The sequence below is a fragment of the Patagioenas fasciata genome, chromosome 2, assembly GCF_037038585.1.
Source record: "Patagioenas fasciata isolate bPatFas1 chromosome 2, bPatFas1.hap1, whole genome shotgun sequence".
Taxonomy (NCBI): domain Eukaryota; kingdom Metazoa; phylum Chordata; class Aves; order Columbiformes; family Columbidae; genus Patagioenas; species Patagioenas fasciata.
This window is the reverse complement of record NC_092521.1, coordinates 29,117,657-29,139,293: the sequence shown is the minus strand read 5'-3', so window position 1 is coordinate 29,139,293 and position 21,637 is coordinate 29,117,657. Positions and strand designations below refer to the sequence as shown.

Here is a 21,637-nt window from a genome sequence, read left to right as displayed (position 1 = left end):
CTTTATGGGCCTAAGGAGGACTGGTATAGCCTACTAGGTAATAGGATGTGGCTATGAAAAAAAGGCAAACTACGAGCCCAAAACTCAGTCTTCCTGAACCACCTACACTCGTATGGCAGTTTGCAACACTGGACCTCTCTTTTTGAAAATGTTGAAAGCTGGTTTTCTGCTTTTGAAAAGCAGAATCGGAAGAGTATGTTTACTGGGTTGGAATGTTAAACATATTTTGTATAATTTTTAAATTTCTTTAAAATTTCTTTAGTGAAATTTATATGAACATGTTTCGTTTAAGATACCTAGATTCTGAAGGTAGCATATAAGATATAATTTTTTATTCCTCTCTAAACATAACTCAAAATATGTAAGATCTTGAGGTGAAATCTAAAAGCACCTGAAGTCCCAGTAACCAACTGCATTTTTTTTTCTTTGTGTACTCCTGGGTATGCAGCCTGTGAATACATACTGTCATTTTACATAGCATTTTGCAGAGTAGAATTCATGATCTTGACTCGGGTTTCAGAGTACTGCCTTAGTATAAATAGTACATTGTAATCACCTTGGTAATCTGGGAAGATGAAACACTCTTACAGTTTTAGCCAGGCTTAAAGGCTTTCAAAAGACACAGAGGAGAGAAGAGGTCATTGAAGCTCTTCGTATCCCTTCATTTTCTCTGATCTATGCTCTCAGCTGCTTTGTTTACTATTCTTTCATGCTTTTTCTAGGACTTGCCTCTTTGTCTCATCCCCTGATGCCAGGCATCCATTACTACTTGCTCTCTAGGCATCTGTCTCCTCTCTGCTCTTACATGCCAAATACAGTCCTCTTCACCAGCTACCACACACCACAGGCTCTGTGCTGTTTCCCAGCCTTCCATCATACAAAGGTCTCACATTTGCCTCTCCTGCGTCTCCTTTGTGATCATCAATTTAGATGGTTTTTTGTTTGTTTGTTTGTTTTTCTACATGTTGAGTTCAAAACAGTATCCTCACAAAGGATGTTTTCAGTTTATCTAGTGTATAAATGTCTACATTCCTCTGCAGAGCAAGGTGGTCTGTAGACCTTTGGTTTCAGTGGTGGCTGTAGAGCTTGGCCCACAGCTACAACTCCTCTGTGTGGCAGGTGTGGCTCTGCCTGGGTCTGACCATGGGCCCCACAGATCCTGACCCACACCCACAGCCTGACATCCTGCCTGGCCCCAGCCCAGCCCTGCCCGGCTGCCCTGGACCGTGTCTGACCCCAGATCCCCTCACCAGGCACTGGCTGCCTTCCCCTCTCTGCCCTGGACCTGCCTTGTCACCACAGACTTGCCTGCGAATGAAGTGCTTGTATTGTGTTTCAAAAAAGCTCAGGATTGTGTATGCACATATGTGTTTTTATGGACCCTCCCCAACAGAAATCAATCTCGACATATTATAAAGACTGCAATGATGTTTGGTGCTCGTTCCTTTTTAATAAGGTTCTACTGTCTTCTATTAGAGTGCAAATTAGGTCCTGAGTGTTGTTCTGTTTCCTCATTTCTTGCTGTGAAGAGGCAGCATAGTCTTCACCATCCCTCCTAGAGGTTATTATTATTCAGCAAATAGCTATTCATGGAAATTACCTATTGTTCTGTTACATTAACATTAAAGATGGAGTGAAGAAACAATATATTGGCAGATAAAACTGACTTGTGTGCAATCCTATCAGAGCCATTAGGAAACAGACATTAAAAGTTTCAGTCAGCCATCATTCAGCACCTTGGCACATCAGCCATTCTTGTGTGTCTCTTTTTCAGACATAGCGTTCCGGTGGCTGAGACCAGTGCTGTGTGTCTCTACTGTTTATTAATGTCCATCACCGTGTACTGCTGTGTTTTAGAAGTGAAGAAGTGCTTATAAGGAAAACCAAAAATATACCTTTTGTGTGTGTGTGTGTATAAACGTTTTCTATGGGAATTTTCAGGAGTAAATGCAGTATTTATCAAAGCTGTCATTCACTCAGTAAGAGAAAAAAATTATTTGTTCTTTCAGAGGAAGTTCAAAAAATTATTTTCCTATTAATAGATACTACAGACTGTGCCACACCATGAGTAAAAAGGTACTCTAATCAGCTGAATTGGAAGAAGGACACAGCTGGTGCACAATCTTGCGAACTGTCATGCTTATAAGTAGTCTTACTGATTTCAGATAAGTTATTGACAGCAGTATAATGTTCACAAAGCAGTATTACCTAATATTTTAAAATTTGAAGTCCTTACTTGGAAGCTTATTACCTTCCCCTGAATTTACTATGTGGAGAGACAGAGGTCTGACCTAAATGGAAAGTGTGCTGTTTCAAACAGAATAACTGCCTTCTTCCCTCTTCCTTACTGTATGTATCTGAGCCTGCACAGATGCATTTTAAAAAATAAAAAGTCACAGTAACATGAAAGTTGTGGTGCTCTGAATATGTATGGGTTGTGAACAGATATATATCCACAAACCTTAATTTGTTATATATCTTACAGTCTATGGGCATACTGATGATTTCTTACTGTGCAGATCAAGTGACGTTTTATTAAACTTTGTCTCTTGGAGGATGAGTAGTATAAGAAGATAGTCTAAGTCTAAACATAGTACCAGGACCCTGAGTACACCAACAGGCCTTACTGGCCCTGAGCAGCCTCCAGTGAGACTTCCACCCACACACTCTGCCCATGGACCTGGGTTGTGTCCATTTAAGCTCAGGCCTTAGTCACTGCCTGAGACATGTTTAGGTGTGTTTAGATTCAGTTCTGTCTCTGGTCTTGTCTCCTGCATGAACATTCAAGTCTTGCCTTCAGTCCTGACTCCGACCTTGTCTTTTTGATCCTGACTGGACTTCCTGGATGGACTCTAAACCTAGTTCATCACTTTTCCTTGTTGATGGACCCTGTTACTAGGATCCTGCTCTGCTTGCTGTGTTCAGACCCTGTGGGACTGCACCTTATTGGTAAGGACATTACTTATGCTGGTGTTACTCTTTGCTCCCATCTTCCCTTCCCTCAGGAAGCAGCTGGCCCTTGTTTTTACCTGAATACAGCTGGAAAAATCTGAAATTCCAGTTAAGAAAATTCTACCAACCATTTCACCAACCTTGATTTCATTCAACCAACTAAATTATGTCCCTTTGCATAACATTACTATAGGATCATAGAATAGTTTGGTTTGGAAGAGACTAGTCAAATTCCTCTGCCATGCACAGGGACATCTTCCACTACATCAGGTTGCCCCATCCAACCTGATCTGTAACACTTCCAAGGATGGGGCATCCATACTTCTCTTGGAAAATAGTGTCTCACCACCCTTGTGAAAAAAAAAGAAAATAAAAACTGTTCCTTAGATCTAATTTAAATCTAGCCCCTATTAGTTTAAAATCATTACCGCTTGTTCTGTCACTTCAGACCCTGGAAAAAAGTCTCTCTGTCTTTCATATAAGACAATCTTAGATATTGAAAAGCTGCAGTAAGGTTTCCCTGGAGCCTTCTCTTCTCTGGGCTGAACAACCCCAACTCTCTTAGCCTTTCTTCTTAGGAGACATGTTCCAGCCCTCTGATCATTTTTTTTGATTCTCCTCTGGACCTGCTGTAACTGGTCCATGCCTTTATTTTACTGGGAACCCCAGAGCTGGAGTTAGTATGCCAGGTGGGGTTTCACCAGAGCAGAGCAGAGGGGCAGAATCACCTCCTCTGACCTGCTGGCTACACTTCTCTTGATGCAGCTCATAATATGGTTGGCTTTCTGGGCTGCAAGTTCACATTGCCAGCTCATAGCTAATTTTTCATCAACCAGTATCTCCAAGTCCCTCTCAGCAGGGCTGCTCTCAATTCATTCATCACACAGCCTGTTCTGATATCGGTGATTGCCCTGACCCATGTGCAGGACCTCTCCCTTGGCCTTCTTGAACTTAATCAGATTCATATGGACCCACTACTCAAGCCTGTCAAGAGCCCTCTTGATGACATCCCTTCACTCCAGTGAATCAACTGCACCATTCATCTTGGTGTCATCTACAAACTTGCACTATCTATGTCATTAATAAAGATATTGAATAGTATTTATGCCAATACAGACCCTCAATGGATACTACTTTTTACTAATCTCCATTTGGACATTATCCAAATGTAGAGCAAATAGTGACAGGGAAAACTCCTGGAAAAGGGACTCTCAGTTGACTATTCTGTTGAATTGTATGAACAGTCCTTGGTATGGTTTTGACTAGTCAAACTAGCACTTTTCCAAATAATTCCCAGGTATGGGAATACCCAGAAATTAGCATTAAGCCAAGATAATTCACAACTGACACTTCTTCAGGAGGCCTTTTGTATTGTTCTAGCTGGCCTCAGTGGTAGAGAGTGATTTGAGTATGTTTCATTTACTGCTATTTTTGTAGACTATGTATATCTATTAGACTCAAATTCTCCATATGCATACATTTGTGTAGCTTTTGTCATGTGTCGAAGGCAGTTGATTCCTTTAAAAATATTCTAGTGAGTAAACCTGAACACATAGACTCAATAAGGTAGTGACCTTTTTCAAGGATGGTATCTGAATAAACTCCCATGAATCTTCAGAGGAAATGGATTATATTCTCTCAAAGGCAGATTTTCAAAATGGTTGTCCCTCCAGCTCTTAAAGTCATATGATAGATCTGTTTAGTTTAGTTTCATACCAATGCAATGACACCAGCACAATGCCTTCCAAGCTCTACTGCAGAATTTAGCGGGTAACTTGTTTTGCCAGTAGAATTTACCAGTGTCTTACTGTATTTTAAGAAGCTGTTGCTCAAATTAGACTGACTAGATATATCTGGATGCACACATGACAGTGAGTCAGAACAACTCTGAAAAGAGAACGTTTAACATAAACATTTTGAATTTCCTTTTAACAGACAGAGTTTGTCTTCTACTAATAAGTAACGTACCCCTGTGTTTCATAAACATATTGTAATTAAGTTAACCATGGTTATGGGATTTACCAGTGCAACTGTAAGCATCTAATAACATATCCTACAATGACATAAAAGGAGATGCTTTATCTAGCTTTTCATTGTTGACCTGCTGATTCAGATTCAAATTACCAAGTTATTTATAACATATTTAGTCGGTCTCGTCAGAGTTGGTTTTAAGTGAACAAATTACTTTATAGAGGCATATGCGTTAGTATTTTGCTTGATTATTCCTTGTCACTGCAGCACAAAGTCTGTCTTGGTGAAGGAGAGGAAATAGATAATCTTCTTTATAAATTAAATAACTCCATGTCAGGGAAAGACTTTTGCTTTATGTCATCAGGATAATGGAAATAATAGAAGGCAAAAGCAAGCAGGAGGAGCTTTTATCCTGTTCTGGACTGAGTGTATCCATTATTTTCCACTCAAAGGGTTCTCAGCAGGCTGGGGGAACATGAAGCTTAGCAAAGGTAAATGCAAGTTTCCACACCTGGAATGGAAAAACCCCATGCAAGAGCAAAGGCTTGGAAATGACTAGAAAACAGCTTTGCACAAAAGGATCTGGGGGTCCTGATGGACAACAAATTGAATATGAATCCACAGTGTGTTCTTGAAGCAATGACAGCTAACTACATCCTATGCTTTAAATAATCATAGCCATCTGATTGAGAGGGAGAGGTTATTTCCTTCTGTGTGACGTTAATCAGGTTGGATCTGTATCCAGCTGCAGTCTCCCCTGTACATGAAAGGCACTGACCACATGGTGCAACACTACCAGAGAGCTATTAAGATGATTGGAGAATGGAGCACAGGTTATGTGAGGAAACGCTGAGAAAGCTGTGTTTGTTCAGACTGGATATGGAAAGCTGACAAGATGGAGGTAATTGCAGTGTTCCACTGCCCAATGAGTGGTTGTAGAGAACATGGATCCAGACTGTTCTTGGAGGTACACAGCAAAAAGAAGAGAGGCGACAGAAGCAAATTAGAGAAAAGGAAAATTAATTATATGTAGGGTATTAATTTTCATAATAAGGGTGGTCAAACAGTGGACCAGATTGCCCAGAGAATCTGTGGAATTTTCATTCTTGGAGACACAGATCTGCAATTATACTGAACAAAGTTCTGGGCAATCTGATTTAACTTGGAAGCTGGGTCTAGCCTCTAAATTTGTCCTTCTCTTAGCAGGGGTTTTGACCTCATTGTGTCTGAAGCAGCCTTACAACTGGAGCTGTTGTATGAAACTGTTTAATGTCTTTTTCAGTGACACAGACAGTGGCACTGAGTGTACCCTCAACAAGCTTGTGGATCACATCAAGGCCATCCAGAGGGACCTGGACAAGCTGGAGAAGTGGGCCTATGCAAAACTCATGAGGTTCAGCAAGGCCAAGTGCAAGGTTCTGCACCTGGGTTGGACCAGCCACTGGTATCAATGTAGGCTGGGGGATGAAAGGATTGAGAGCAGCCCTGCTAAGAAGGACTTGAGGGTACTGGTGAATGAAAGACTGGACGTGAGCTGGCAACATGCGCTTGCAGCCCAGAAGGCCAATTTTACCCTGGGCTGCATCAAAAGGAGTGTGGCCAGCAGGTCGAGGGAGTTGATTTTGCCCCTCTGCTCTGGTGAGATACTAGTGGATGAAAAATTAGCTATGAGCTGGCAATGTGAACTTGTGGCCCAGAAAGCCAACCATATTACGAGTTGCATCAGGAGAAGTGTGGCCAACAGGTCAGAGGAGGTGATTCTGCCCCTCTGCCACCTGGAGTCCTGCATCTGTTGGAGGGGGTCCAGAGGAGGCCATAAAAATCATCAGAGGGCTAGAACACCTCTGCTGTGAGAACAGGCTGAGAGAGTTTGGGTTGGTGCGCCTGACCAAGAGAAAACTCTGGGGAGGCTTTATTGTGGCCTTTCAATATTTAAAGGGAATTTATAAGAAAGATGGGGACAGACTTTTTAGCAGGGCCTGTTGTGATAGGACAAGGCGTAATGTTTTTTAACTGAAAGAGGGGAGATTTAGACTGGACATGAGGGTGAAACTTTTTACAATGAGGGTGGTGAAACACAGGCACAGGTTGCCCATAAAGGTAGTAGATGCCTCATCCCTGGAGACATTCAAGGCCAGGCTGGATTGGGGCTCTGAGCAGCCTTATCTAGTTGAAAATGTCTCTGCTTATTGCAGAGGGTTTAGACTAGATGACCTTTAAAGAATTCTATGATTCTATGGATCTATGCCTCTGTAATTAATATATACTCTTCCAAGATTACTGTTTGCTAGACTTCATATTTATTTATATTACACAGTCAAAACAAACAGCTACCTAAGCTTTTTTCAAAGGTTAAATGACCCTAGATTTTCCCCTGAAGCACCATTACCATTCAATTTATTTCTCACTTCTCAGGAAGAGACAGTCCTAATCCTCTGGCTGTGGAGACCAGTGCTTGTTTAATGACATAACTCAGCAAAACAAAGGTGCAGGGAAAAAAGCTTTTAAGCCAGAATGATGTGACAAACATTTCAGTAATTTAGGGCAACATCTTGGAACTCACTCCTTTCCTGAGGCAGAGTAATAGTAACTGAGCAGCAGCATTGTTAGAATTAGTATATAAGTGTAGTTGAGCAAATCCTTCTCCTCATTCCTGCAATTTCGGATGACATACACAACAAACTATCAAAAGCACATACAAAATGAATGTCTCACATATATGGTTGCCTTAGAATTGAAATAAAGCTCTTTAGATCCTTAAAGGACAAGAAGGACTTTTAAAGAACTGAAATATGGCACACAGAGATGTTAAGTCAGGATGTCAGGAAAAAAGCCTCACATTTTAAAATTGAATTTACTCACTTAGCATCTTCTTTTCCATCATTGAGCTGATGCTGTTCCTGTTGAGTTGTATTAGCTGGTTCAGTTGCTTTTTCAGTTTTTGAAGGCTCAGGTGCTTTTGCTGGTACTGTATCTAGAAAAAAGTTTTTAAATTTTTAATACCAATTTTTAAAGAATTATGATAATAATTTTGGAGGAATCATGACTTGGCTGCCATTATTGCCTCAGTGGACAAGCACTACACGACACTGATTCTGGCACCTGACTTTCAAGAATCTCCTGCATAAATCTGCTTCAGGCCGGCTGCACAGAACATGTTTATAATTAGCATACCTTTTAGAATATAAAACTTATTTGTAGTTTTTAAACTAGGTGCATCTGCAATCAGCTCAAGAATGGTCAATACAGAGTTCTTCCCTATGTATAAACAACAAGAACTCATGCAGTATGATAAAATTTTAGTGTGTGCTTATTTAAAAAAAATATGTAGAGGACAGAGAGATCTGTCCAGAAATGCCTTTTGCAATACGGGAAGAAAAATGAAGAGTTATTTATTTGCTTGAGCATAGCAAATTCTGATGGCATCATTTATAATCCAGTGTTTGAATTGCTTTAAATCTTGTTGCTTCAGCTCTTCAGCTGCCATGACAGTCCTGTTTGTTGCTGAGTAAATTATGATTGAAATATGTCAATAAGTATACAAGTACATAGAATTTGGCTAGTCTATTTCTTCTTTTTTTTTTTTTTTTTCAATTTTTTAAAAGAAGTTTAAGCTTGTAGAGTTTGGAAAAAAAAGATATGCAAATTGTATACTCTCTTACCATTTAAGTGGCCTCATGTGTTTAATTTTTACAATTAGTCCTATATTTTAAATTTTCATGAAAAATAGTTTGAAAGCTCTCACATCAGTCTGACACTTTGCATAAAGGAGGAACAAACTCATCCTTCATAAATACTTTAAATAACATGATTATAGAGGAAGAACTTAGCAGCAAAACATCATAGCAAATAAATCAGGACCCTGTTATATATGTTGCATTTTAATTTCAAGACAACTCTAATCAAACCTGGAGTATTTTGGATAGATAGTGTAAGAAAAGTTTTCTCATAGTTGATCTCCATATTTATAGAGTTGTTATTCATTTCAGGGAGATAAAAGCAGTTGCAACAGTAAACTCTTAAGCTGTTCAGCTGGAAGGTGTTTGCTTGAAATGACATTTAAACAAAACCTAGTGAGGGACAGTGGCTAGGTTTGTTTACAGCACTTGATAAACCAGACTACCCTCCTCCTACCACTTTTTCTGCTTTGAGATCATGTTTTCTCCCAGATGTCTATTAAGAACATACACAATGTTTCTTGAGCTTTCAGAATTTTACTGGATGGACAATTGATTACAGGACCAGTGGACCATTTCTAGTGTTTTTTCTTAGTACTTAGGTTAAGAAGCAAGAATGCCCTGTGTGATCCCTGCTATTCTTGCAGGAATTATTTTCTTAAAGAGAATCAAATACAAGACTTCAACAGTGGTATCTGTGGATGCCAAAAATACTCAAGCCAGAGTCAGACAAGGAACTGAAGAGAAGTCAAAGAAATCCGTGTTCCCCAATGTGTTAGTCAACTGGGTTTTGCCTTAGCAAGCTTAGGGGTTAATTTTCAAATGGTAACTTGGAATAATGTAGCACTACTGAGTATCAAGAGAGAGTCTGAAGGATTTGTGTTACTTATCACCTGTAAGCTGGGAAGATTTTTGTGAGGAATTCCATTTAAAACTGACATTTGATTGGATTTATGGCTTACATTGATAACAGTATCTTTCTCACTTAGTGGAAATGCACATTATTGTTTCCTTTCTGCAGCAGTTAGTATTGCAGTACTATCTTGAGGAAAAGTCTGTTGAAAATACAACACTAGGGAATGTTTAATCTTACCTGAAGGATCTGCCAGGGAATTTTCAAGTTACAGAATAGCACACAGTCTCCAAAGAAGACTGTTGCTGTCCCTGTCTCCAGGAAGATTAAAGGAAGGATGAAAAGGTTTCTAACCATTTGATTACAGTGGTTCAAAATGCTTTTCTGGGAGTTTTGGTCTTTTTTCCTTTTTATTTTTTTTTAAAGAAGGAGGAATTTTAAAATGGTTCAGACTTCTAGCACAGTATATACATTCTCAGAGTGAAAGATTTATTTCTCCTATGTATTCCATAGACATCCTTTGTAAGAAAATCACAGAGGAACTACAGTTACAGAAAATAAAAGGGTTTTGGACCTATTTATAACTGACTAATTTTTTGTTCTTGCTACTGAACCTTAATCTGTCAAAATTCTCTTTAACCCTTTCCCCAGGGGATCTCTACAAATGGTGCTATTGACTCTGTGCTTTCCTTGGCACACAGTCATCCTCCTGTGGTTTTGTGGTCAACATGACGTGATGTAGAAAAGAAGATACAAGAGCCAAAAATTTCAGCACTTGCTGTGGTTTCTGTTTCTTCTGAATTCATGGTTTGTAGTTTGTCTCTGCCCTGACCCCTCCAATCAAAAGGTCATGTACCTAAGACTGAAATCAAGGCTAATCTCAATATTTCTGTAATGATCTCACTTTGGGAATTTTCTTTGTTGTAGTTGTGCCACATTATATCTGTAGTAGCAGAGGATAGAAACTGATAGGAACCATTAGAAGAATGAAATGATGCTGTAGGCCTGGCACCCAAGCTATAGCTGTTTGAGGCAGCTGTATTTCAAACCAGGTCTACTGGGATCCTCTGAAATGAATGACTGTCAGCAGCTTGAGTAAAATAGGTTTACTCATAGAGTGCTTCTTCTGGTTTAGTTTCATTCTAAAGGAATCCAGTCATGCATTCCTGGAGTTTTTTTGGTGAAAAAACAGAACACAGTGGGGCAAAATCAGGAGATCTGTTTCAGAAGAGCATTCTTAATGTGAAATAAAATGCCCATGTAGACACACTATTTAGAGTAACACACTCATGAATAAAACAATTGATCTCTGGAGTGACAACATGTGTATAGGAAGGGAAGACCAAAAAGTAAAAAACATACGATGCTTACACATAAGCATCCCATTGCAGAAGGATAATGGCTTCTCAGTCTGCTAGGTATTCTCAAGGTACTCGGTCTGAAGTCTGGACCCACACCAACTGTTAAATGCTGACTGGACTCAGACGGATGGAAAATACTGTAATCCCACAAATATTCCAGACTTCACAGGTTTTTAGAGTTCATAAATCTCCAGAAACAGCACCGATATTATTTTCATTTTGATTAGGATATCACAGCCTAGCACTACTGCCAGCTGTGTGTCAAGCTTTAGTTGTTTCTGTCTGTGTGAAGTTGTGAGGGCTGTGTGTGTAGTCATGTTTAAAAAAAAAAAATAGTCACTTTTTGCTCCTTAAATCTAGCTCATACCCCTCTGACTTATGAGACCAGCTCCAAAGAAAAGCCTTTAAGAACAAGGTGGCAGTCGTTTGAGGGAACATTTAGGATGCAACAATTAGTTTCAAGAATAAATAATGACTCATTGGGTAGATGGCAAGGCTTACAGGACAATAAAGAAATCTTCTATTGTTTTTACATAATTTTGGTCATGGTAAAGAAAATATGAGTGAGAAAAAGGAGGCAAAATTATGCTAAGGTACCAATATCTAAAGCAAATTTTGAAACAGACATCCACTCTTACTCAACAAAATAAGGGATCTGAGTTTTCCTAAATGATTTTCATCCACATTATCTTGGAATTTAACCACCAACATACTAGTAGTGGGATTTGAGGAATGCATCCCACTGGTGTCTAAGTATTCTAGATCTGAGCAAGCATGCTCTTTTCTCCCCTCTGACCTCTGCTTATATCCATGCAAATGACAGTGGGAGGCTTAGGCACAGAAAATAAAGCATTTTGTGCTGTGGAGACCATCAACCTTTCTGGTTATTCAGTTTCAGAAGGTGGGTCTCAGGAGCAGCTAACCAATCTGAAGAGAGTTTCTTCCAGAAAGTAATAGATCATAAATTCCTCAGTTACTAGGCTGGCTTTAAAATGTCTGTTTCTTGGATCATTCCATAACCGTAATACTGGCCTTTAGCTTCACAAATGTATTATCCCTATTGCAACAAATGAAGAGAACAAAAATGTCAAATAAAAGATTAGATTTTAGTGATAAAGATATGAATAAATGTCAGCAGCTGCATAGTAGCAGTTAAATGTATTTCTGAGTACAGAACAGAAAAAGTACTTTTACTTTGCCATACTTCAGAAAGGGAAAGCTTTCTGCCCCAGAATTCCCAGCCAGCTCCATTGCCCTGTACTAACAAGTCTGACCATTATCTTATCTATGCTTACCCTCCCTTTCTGGACTAGGTGGGTGTATGTGAAGTTAGAAATTTTAATACCTAGCAGTTACTTATGGTCCTCATATAAAAAAAAAGATTTCCCTGGGCTGATTATTTTGGCTGTACAAAAGCATGTCTTAGCACAACTTGATCTCATCTGATATAGTCTCGATTGATTCTGAATCCACAATATATTGTTTTACAGGACCATTTACAAAACCTTGACTCGCTTGTATATTTTTCTTTGGTGGAAGCACTCATTCCATCACAACAACCTAGTATAGTGTGTATTTTATATTAATTAAATATATTGTCAAATACTTAATTCTACTGCTAACTTCTTAGTGAATTTACAAAAAATATAGGCATGTTAAAATAAACTGATGCTTAAAAATACTATATTATCTCAATAGTGTCATACTAAATATAGAGTTGTGAAGATGTCAAGAAAAATAAACACACAGGAATCCCATTGACATAGGAGAGAAGAGGCTTCAGCTCTGACATTACAGAACACATAACTTTGCGGCTTCACATGCATTTTTTTTTCTTTACAAATGCTTCATGCAGGGAAAAACAGTTCAGAAAGTAAGGTAAATTGAAAAGTAAGTTACATTTGAAGTAAGTTAACTCAACTCTCAACTTCAGTGGCTAACAAAAGTATTATAAAATTTATTTTCCATGTAAAGAAGTGAAGATTGTATGAAGAAGCTGGGTTTATTTTCCTGGTATTTAGCCCTGTCACTCATGTGAAAAATGAAGATCTGAAATGAATTAAAAGTCCTCACCTCAGCAGTAGTGTTAGCAAGCTGATTAAACATATTCAAGTTCTTGGTAATCTTTAAAAAATACATTTTATGAGAATAATAGCTGCCTGTTGACTGAGTTCCAGTGAAGAGTGTAAAGGATAAGAAGACAAGGAATAAGATTATTATTTTAAGGTCTCTTTGCATTGACAGGTGTGGTTTATTGAGCTGCAGTATATTATATCAAAATGCTATACTTGATTTGTACTTTTTGAAATACAAACTAGTTATTTAACCCTGGATTTTGAGGTGCTAGGGGATAGGTTTTGTAAAGCAGCTTAAAAGTCAGATTCATAACAGGCCGAAAGCAGGTTTTAGCTGTGAAATTTCACATTTAATTCAAATCTCCCTTCTCAGGGGCTTAAAACTCGATTGTAGTCCATGTACAGTAAGTTGATGCTTAATTAGCAGAAATTAGCTGCAGTTTCATGGCAACAGTATTTTGGTGCCCTCAATAAATACATCTGCTTTATTTCTATCTACAGGAAGAGGGAGTGACCATCTTTTGTATAGCAGCTAGTGATCAAAGCTTTCCTTTGAGAAGATGAAATCTTAGCTGTGAGCCTTTTTTATTTGTGATAAGGTTAACTATCTGTTACAAGAATTATTTTTTCCTTTTTTAGAAGATTAAACAAAGTTGTGACATAAATACATAATGAAATCAAAGTTCTTCATTCCTCCTAAAAGATTAGTGTTTCATTTAACTTCTAGGTTGGTTCCAGGCTCCATGTTGTACTCTGTCCTTTCAGAATTCACAGTTTTTTTCTATTCTTCATAATCACCCAGCAATTAGGAAGGCCACAGAATTTTCTCCCACATCTCTCTAGTCCAGACTTTATTTGGTTAATTAGGGAACTCTACTGCAGTGTGAGAGTTATGGGTTTGAGCTCTCTTATTACGAAAGTGTGGAGGTAAACCAGTTATGCTATTGTGTGAAAGGTGGCAGTTATCACCAGCTTCTTTTCCACATTTAGTGGAAAAGTGAATGTTCCTTGAGTACCTAAACACCAGGGTACTCACTAGGAGAGAGGTTGGAGTGGACTGAAATGATTTTTGAGCACCTCTTCTGTTGAGGTGCTACGTGTTCAGGGATGCTGATTTTTTTTTTTATTTTATTTTTATTTTTATTTTTTTTTTATACTGACTGCTCCAGTGGGGAGATTGGACTAGATGATCTTTTGAGGTCCCTTCCAGTCCCTAACATTCTGTGATTCTGTGATTCTGTTACTCTCTCTGGGCTTCTCACTTTACAATATAGATTTCCTGACTCTATCAAAAGCACCAAAATCTCATGCGCTATAGAATTGGACTTGCATTTAATAGTGGCCAGGTATATAATCTTTTATATATCCTCTGGGAACTTTCCAAAGCATCTAGACTCTGAAGATACTAAATAGCACAGAAAATTAATATGGTAATCTGCCAGATAGGAGGTTCCATCTACTTTATGATCCAGAGGGGCAAATGTAGCATGTGCAGAAGTACCTATGATAGTTTCAGTCTAGTTTTCTCACTCAGGTACTACCAGGAACAAAACTATAGCAATATGGACTTCAGTAAAAGATGTATAAACGTGTCTGTGAATCTGGAAAAAATCATTGGGGCACTTGTTGATTTAGTAGAAATAGGAAGATGAAAAACCAGAATATTGGAAACAGGCCAGTTTTTAGTGAGGGAAAAGTGAAAAGGAGTTGAGGACAGACTTCAGAATAGTACTTCACTGTGGTGCTGGGAGTGTTTAGAGAAAGGGATGAGTCGAAGAGGATCATACTGGAAGGATCTGCTACGAGCATGAAAGGTATTGTGATACAGAGAATGATAATGCAGACACTAGCTAGTAGGTAGAGGCTGGATGTTGCCTTCTAAATAGCAGAACCACCAACAGAGCCATTGATTAACAATGTGTAAAATAAGTGAAGTATTTATATAGCCAGCCAGTTATGGGAGATGATAAATATGCAAAGAAACTGTAGCAATTTGATTCAATATCACAGAGACCTGTAATGAGGTGAATCACACTTGGTTAAGTATATAAAGAAATGCAGGGAAAAATAATTTGAAAAAATGAATCCATTATGGAACAAACTGACTAAGCACAGAGAATTAATTAGAGAGTGAACTAATTATGCAGAGAATTAATCACAGAGCAAGCTAGTGAGAGAGAGGGCAACTGAGGAGGTGGAGATGAAGCAATGAATAGCCAACAAAGAAGCCAAAAGTACCAGGTGTTGCTGAGGAATGTACATGACAAAGTTTTAACAAAACAAGCTCCAATTTTGCCTCCTGCTGAGTTCTCATCTGTGCTGGGAATGTCATGATAACTTGTGAAGTGCTAGGAGAAAGGGAGAAGGTGATGGCTGGATTTGGCCATGTGAGAAGAAAGGTGTGAAGACAAGATCAACTCAGTCTATTGATCTATGTTTCAAGACTATGGAGCTGCAAAATGGGCCTGTGATTAGAGGCTTTATTGGTCTATTTTATTCTGGTTATACCAGAGAAACACAGCCACAGATATTCTTATATTCTTCTTCTAGCAGCTGTCCACATGGTTTTAGATCTGATATACAGTTCACCAGGTTTTGCAGGAGTCTTCCTCTAGACCTTCTTGTGAACAGCTTGAGGCCAGCCTCACTTTTCCACCCAGATACCATGGAGTTACTTGTTCAGTTCAGATGGTGAGGGCTTAGGTACAGGGTGCTGAAATTCATAAGTTTCTCCTGAGATGTGGTGTCTGTGTGAGTTCTCTGGCTTGCATAGCTGTTGTCTGTCTAAATCCTTAATACCCGCGTGCAAAAGGAGGAACTGTCTTGTGACTATTTGAAAATCAGACTTGAAGCACCTTCCAGAAAACTATGGATTTAAAAAAAAAAAACAAACAAAAATGGAGACTAACTATGTTATTATATTTTCCTGAAGTCATTGATGAGGTAGTTCCTTCTATAACACCATTTTAAAAATATTTTAGAAAGGATAAAAAAGAGTAGTTTAGTATTCTAGAATACAGATCCATGAATTACATTAATTTGTAAAATTAGATCAGATTTTGAATGGAAACAAACAAATTTTCTATAATGATACTTCATTCTGTTGAGTGATAGTATCTGTGATTTAATATTGCTAAAAAGCCATGAAACATCAGATTTTTTCCCCATTGTTAGCTTATTGCTTAATTCATGTCAGATTTGGTTTTCCCTTGATTTAGTGCTACTCCATTATATAGATAGTTGCATTAAATGGTCTTTGTTTGAAGTTTCATTATATGAGGAAAAGAATTGTGATACTTGCTAGAGTACACAAAGCACAAGGATTACGCAAGTTTCCTTGTAGTCTTTTTTTCCTGTTACTCCTCTCTACTTAAATCATCTTTATCACAGGAAACTTAAGATTTCTCAGTCTTTGCTTTGTTGTTCAAGTGGAATGAACCTGAATTGTTCTCTTGAAGAAAAAACATGAGATGACAGGAAAACTGAGCCTGGTGGTTTTGTCTGTTGCTGCAGGATGGAAGAAGGCTGCACTACAGATGCTGTGAGAGAGGGAAAAGGGGATATGGGCAGCAATAGTTACTACTTCACACATCCTGACCCTCTATTTTGGTAATTCCTGCAGCCATCATTCTGGCTATGGTATAAGCAAAACAGGTTGGCTACTGGGAGGTGGACAGAATAGCCATGACCAGTTGCCACTGTATTCAGCAACCAGCTGCTTAGGCAAATATTTGAAATATTTGCCTTGTAGTAGTGCCCTGAGCAGCTCTGTGCTCCTATGTTCTAGTCCTGGATATCTTCTGAATTGTTCTGAATGGTGGTGGCAAATCACTTTTAATGGCATTGCTTGTGTTTTGTTTTTGTTTTTTATTTTTTTTTTAAATATTATTTGTTTATTTGCTTTTTTTTGAAAAAGTTTTGAATGGCTGTTAAACAAAAGATTTGAATGTCAGATCAAACTCTGTCTCATCTTTGTAGTTTTTTAATACATATCAGAAGTATACACAAAAGATTCATTATGCATATGCAGTTTTCTTTCTTGAGCTACTAAATACCCTTATTTTAAAGCAAGGTTTCTAAGAAGTCAATGTACACTAAGAGGAAATAAAGAGGAAATAGATTTTGTTAGACTAGCTGATTAAAGTGGACAAGTTCATGAAGGGGCTGTGTGCTTGAAAGCCTGTAACCTTTTATTATTGTTGGATAGTGCTTGTATTTCCGTAGCAAATCATTGGTTTGAGGTCAATGGGAATTCAGAGTTCTTAACTTCTCTATAAATAAAAAATAAGATCAGCACCTGGCAGAGCATTTGGAAGAATGATATTATTTACAACCCTATATAGTGTACATATATTTTGTCCAGATAATCCTTGAATACTCATAAATAGCTTATTACTGACCTTGTTGCTTTGCTACAGGTTCTTCTTTCTTATTGGCCTCTGCTTTCTGTGCTTCATCTGGTTTTTTATTTTCACCCTTAAAAAATCAAACAGGATTAGAAACTGTAGATGTTTGTTGTTGAGAATGATAAGGATGGTTTGATGGCTGCAGCATTCTCCTAGGAATTTAGTTGAGACACACTAAGCTTTTTTCCTGGGTGTTCTCTGTGTGTTCTTGAACAAGGTTCACAAAAGGACTTGGATGCTGAAATAAAAAAACTGTTGTCTTCACATCTGCTGTGCAAACCCAGTCACTTGGCCTGGGATTCTGCTGCTGCCTGTTCCCAAAGCCTCCTTCTCATTGTCAAGGCTGACTTGTTGAGTGCTGCCACTTAGAAGGCAGTCTGAACCTCTGAATTAGTCTTCTTCCTCAACCTTCTGCTGGGCTAATAGACCTGGTATGTTTTGAGCTACCTTATCACAGTGACATATCTCAGTCTTTACAAAATACAGAGACAGTATCAGCTTTCACTGCAAAATATTAACTTTGTCCCACACTTACTGGATTGGATCCATGAACCAAGTTCTCATGTATGTATACCTGGGTTCATCTTGGCTTTGACAGGATGGCACTTGGAGGAGGGAGTGAGAAATACATGGGGAGTCTTAGGTGTTCACAATACTTTGTAACAGTGTAGTGCTAATCAAACCCATGAGCATTTTTATCCCAGAAAGGTTAATTTGCCTGGTGTTTGTCATGCTCACTAACAGAGAAAGGTATAAGTATAAGCATTTGGAAAGTTATTTGACTGTAGGAGATTTCAGGTCTTCATGTACTTTTTTTCCCCCTCTCCAAACTCAGTGATCTTCTCTTTGAGTTTCTGAGACTAATTTGAGAGTTGTCTTTTCCTATGAAAGTATTTGTTTTTTCCCCATCTGCTTTTATGAAGAGAATCTGACACTGAAGTTCTAAAGTACATATATATAAAAACGGAATTAGATATTTTTTATATATATAAGTGAAAACTGAAAGCCAAATCAACCTCTATGCATACTGGAGATACTTGTGTGATGTTGTGTGTTGTTGTTTTCTTTATTTCAGGCTTTCTCCTAATAGCATAGCAAAAGAACATTAGTGCGAGAATAGTGCTGTACAGTTACCAGATCCTATGTTAATTTCTTAATTTATCTTGAAATAGTATCTTCTTGCAGACAGAAAATGTCTTGATCCTTGACCCCTTCAACTGCCTCCATCTTAACAGTATCTATAATAGTGGAGGCTGATAGTGATATGATCTGAGTGTTGAGCTGATGTACGGAATTATTCTGATGAAAAGGGAAATCTAAATATATGTCTTTTTCCTAGAGCATTTTGCCAAGTGAGGTATCAGGCTGCACAGAGGTAAGCTGCTGAGATTCAAGATTTTTCTTCTTTTAAGACAATGTTTTATTGACCCAAGAAAGCAGATGTGCAGAACTTTAAAAGAAGCATGAGTGATACTTTGCCTGTAGATCTGCAGCATATTAAATTTATTGAAGATAGACACTTTTGCTGTTTTGTGTGGACGGCAGTATGGATATGCCTGTTCATCGAACAGTTGTTTTTTGCACATTTATAATAATGACAAATCAAATTTGAGTTGTAGTTGGGTTGGATTATACTTTACCTCTTCTTGAGGTTGTTCAAACCTATGATCTTCAAAAAAAGCATCAGTTATAGGAAATTATTTGATTTTATGAACATTTATGTTTTTATCAGTATTATGTGCAGCCATAAAATTTATGGAACCTTGTACCTGAAAATCAAGGCTCCCAGAAGTTAAGTCAGAGCCCATGTATATGCTTGACTGTTGTAAATAAGTTAAAATTAACTTTATAATGGTGGAGTTTCAATTGTTTCAGTAAGGATGAATTCAGATTAATAGTTCAGGCTAATACTAAAGAACTCATTTCACTTTCCTAATTGATGAAACTAGAAATTGTTGTCATTTTGCATTGTAAAGTTTTGATTAGGTGAGGCTGGAAAAAACAAAATATTTTAGGACATTATAATAAAAAGATAAAAATTCAAATGTAACAAGTGAATGAGTATCTAACCTCTGTCTTATTTTAAAACTATTCCGTTAATTAAAATGAAAAGTATGAATTAACTTTTACAGTAAAGAACTACTAACTAAAAAACATAAACTGTAGATTAATATGACTTACAGAAGTTATATTAGTAAAATCAAGCCAAATAAAATACTTCTTTAAAAAGCTACTAAATTACTTTGCCTTTCCAACAGTTATCAGGAAGCAGGCTAATATATACCTGTATGTCATTCCAATATTTAGAAAAGATATACTGACATTTTCTGCCAGCAGGGAACAAGATGAAGAGGGAAACATCAGCACATCAAAAGCAGCCATACCAGTATTTCTAATTCTCCATTTGCAATGCTGATCAAGACCTCTCATAAGCTTACACTATATCAGGTTAGCCCTATCTGGAAAGCAATGTGCAAAAGGAGGAAATTTTTCCTTTTTTTTTTTTTCCCAAAGAAAAGGTGGGACAGATAAGGGGAATAAAGGCATTTGTTTGATTTTATTAAATAAAGATTGATACCATGAGCAATAAGTATATTTGAAAATCTAACCTTTGGCATTTATTTACATGAATACTTTCTAAACAAAGGTAATACTACTGAATCTATACCAAATGATAAAAACTATACCTGGCCTGTAGATGCTTTGGGCAGAGGAGGGACATCTTCATTCTTGCAGTCTGCTTCCACGGGTGATAATTTTGGTCTAGAAAATACTGCTCTTAGTTTTTTAAACATCTTGTCCATCCAGCTCTCCTGAAGCCTCTCTAACTCTTTTACCATGAACAGGTATATAGCACATGTTTTCCTGACATCAGTAATCAGGCCAATTAGACACTTAATCAGGTTTAGGTCTGATTAATGCCTTAAAGAAATTCCTTGGACAGTCTGTTTCAGTGACGGCTTTTTCTCACCATTAGTACTTTTGTTTTATGCTGTAGACTAAGCTATTTCTAGTCTTGACAGTTACACTACATATAGACTCAACTGTGAACACATTCTGATTGCAACAAATCAGTGTCTAATCTTTTATCTGTTGGATATTAAGCATTGAGCTTATATTTAGAAACAAAATTTTAAGTCCTAAAGACACCTGTAACTTAACCAGGAAATGAAAAAGATTAATTGTCCAATAATCACCAGCTACCCAGTAGATTACATTAGAGCTCAAGAGGTTTAATTTCTTTGCAGTCCTGAACTTTTAAAAGTTTTGTTTGTTTGTTTGTTTTTGTGGGGTTTTTTTCTTTTCTTTTTTTTTTTTTTTTGAGTGAATGACAGTAAAAGGTCTGTTGAGGTTTGGTTTAGCAAGTTTATACCTGGTTTTATTCCCCCCCTTCTTGCTTTAAATTATGGAAATAATTTCATCGCTGTTTTTCCAATGTATTTACAGACAATACTATTTTCTGCAGAGTCTTAGCTACAATTTTGAAAAGGTTATATTTTAGTTGAATGTCCTACAAATTAGTAAAATATAAATGTTCATACAGTTTATAATTAGGACATAATATTGAGATTCTATAGGCTATGGATCATCCCATATAAAATCAAGCATGGTTTAGTTTGTAGGTGAAACTCAATTTCAAATAACTGTAGTGCCGTGTTGATTCAGCCTCTCTTAACAAGGATCTTCACAACTTACTTGTCTCTCCTTGTCCTTAATTCCACTTTAGTTATTACAAGGTTATACCTTCACTTTAAGCTCTAAATTTGAGCTAACAGCTTATAACTGATTTGTGCTGGTCATCAGGTCGTTAAGAAATGCAGAATCCTACTCCTTTGAGTTATTTCCGTAATCATGTATGTAGTGATTATATTGAAGTATTGAAAATCTCCCAGTGGCTGCCTCCTTGGGACTTCTATTGTCTGGTAAGAACAGTTTCTAATCCTTTTCTACAACTGTAGCAACTGTAAGACTAAATCAACAGTTTTTATAGTTTGCAGGCCTTTATCCTACATGGACACTCATGAGACAGACCTTGGGATAGTTGGCCAGACTTCAGTTTTGTAACCGGAACCCCCCACATACATGAGTTCATAGTTGTCAGATGCGGCAAGAGCTTGGCACCTCCCTTTTTATCAAGGTCTGTGTTCCGGTTTACTTTAAAAGCAACGCTATTCTTGCTAGTGCTTCAGACTGTGTTTAAGCTTAGTGTTCGAATACTAAATTATAAATTAATATCTAAAGTATTTTCACTTATTTATGCAGACCTGGTAGCTTCTTTTGGATGTGAAATTCTGCCTTCATGTTGTTTTTACATCAGCTGATAACAGCAAAGAAACAAGTT

The 21,637-nt window shown here is 37.7% G+C and overlaps 1 protein-coding gene across 2 annotated transcripts in view; it reads right to left on the bottom strand.

Annotated features, from left to right (window-relative positions):
- CNGB3 (cyclic nucleotide gated channel subunit beta 3) overlaps nt 1–20,109 on the bottom strand; it is a 64,113-nt gene extending 44,004 nt beyond the window's left edge. For both annotated transcript variants that reach the window (XM_071803963.1, XM_071803964.1), the window contains exons 1-3: nt 19,983–20,109; nt 17,290–17,365; nt 7,786–7,897 (exon numbers count right to left, since the gene is read on the bottom strand). In XM_071803963.1, the coding sequence (XP_071660064.1) occupies nt 7,786–7,897; nt 17,290–17,365; nt 19,983–20,099 (305 nt within the window). In that variant the 5' untranslated portion in view covers nt 20,100–20,109. The remainder of the gene's footprint in view (nt 1–7,785; nt 7,898–17,289; nt 17,366–19,982) is intronic.
- Nucleotides 20,110–21,637: the final 1,528 nt, after the last annotated feature.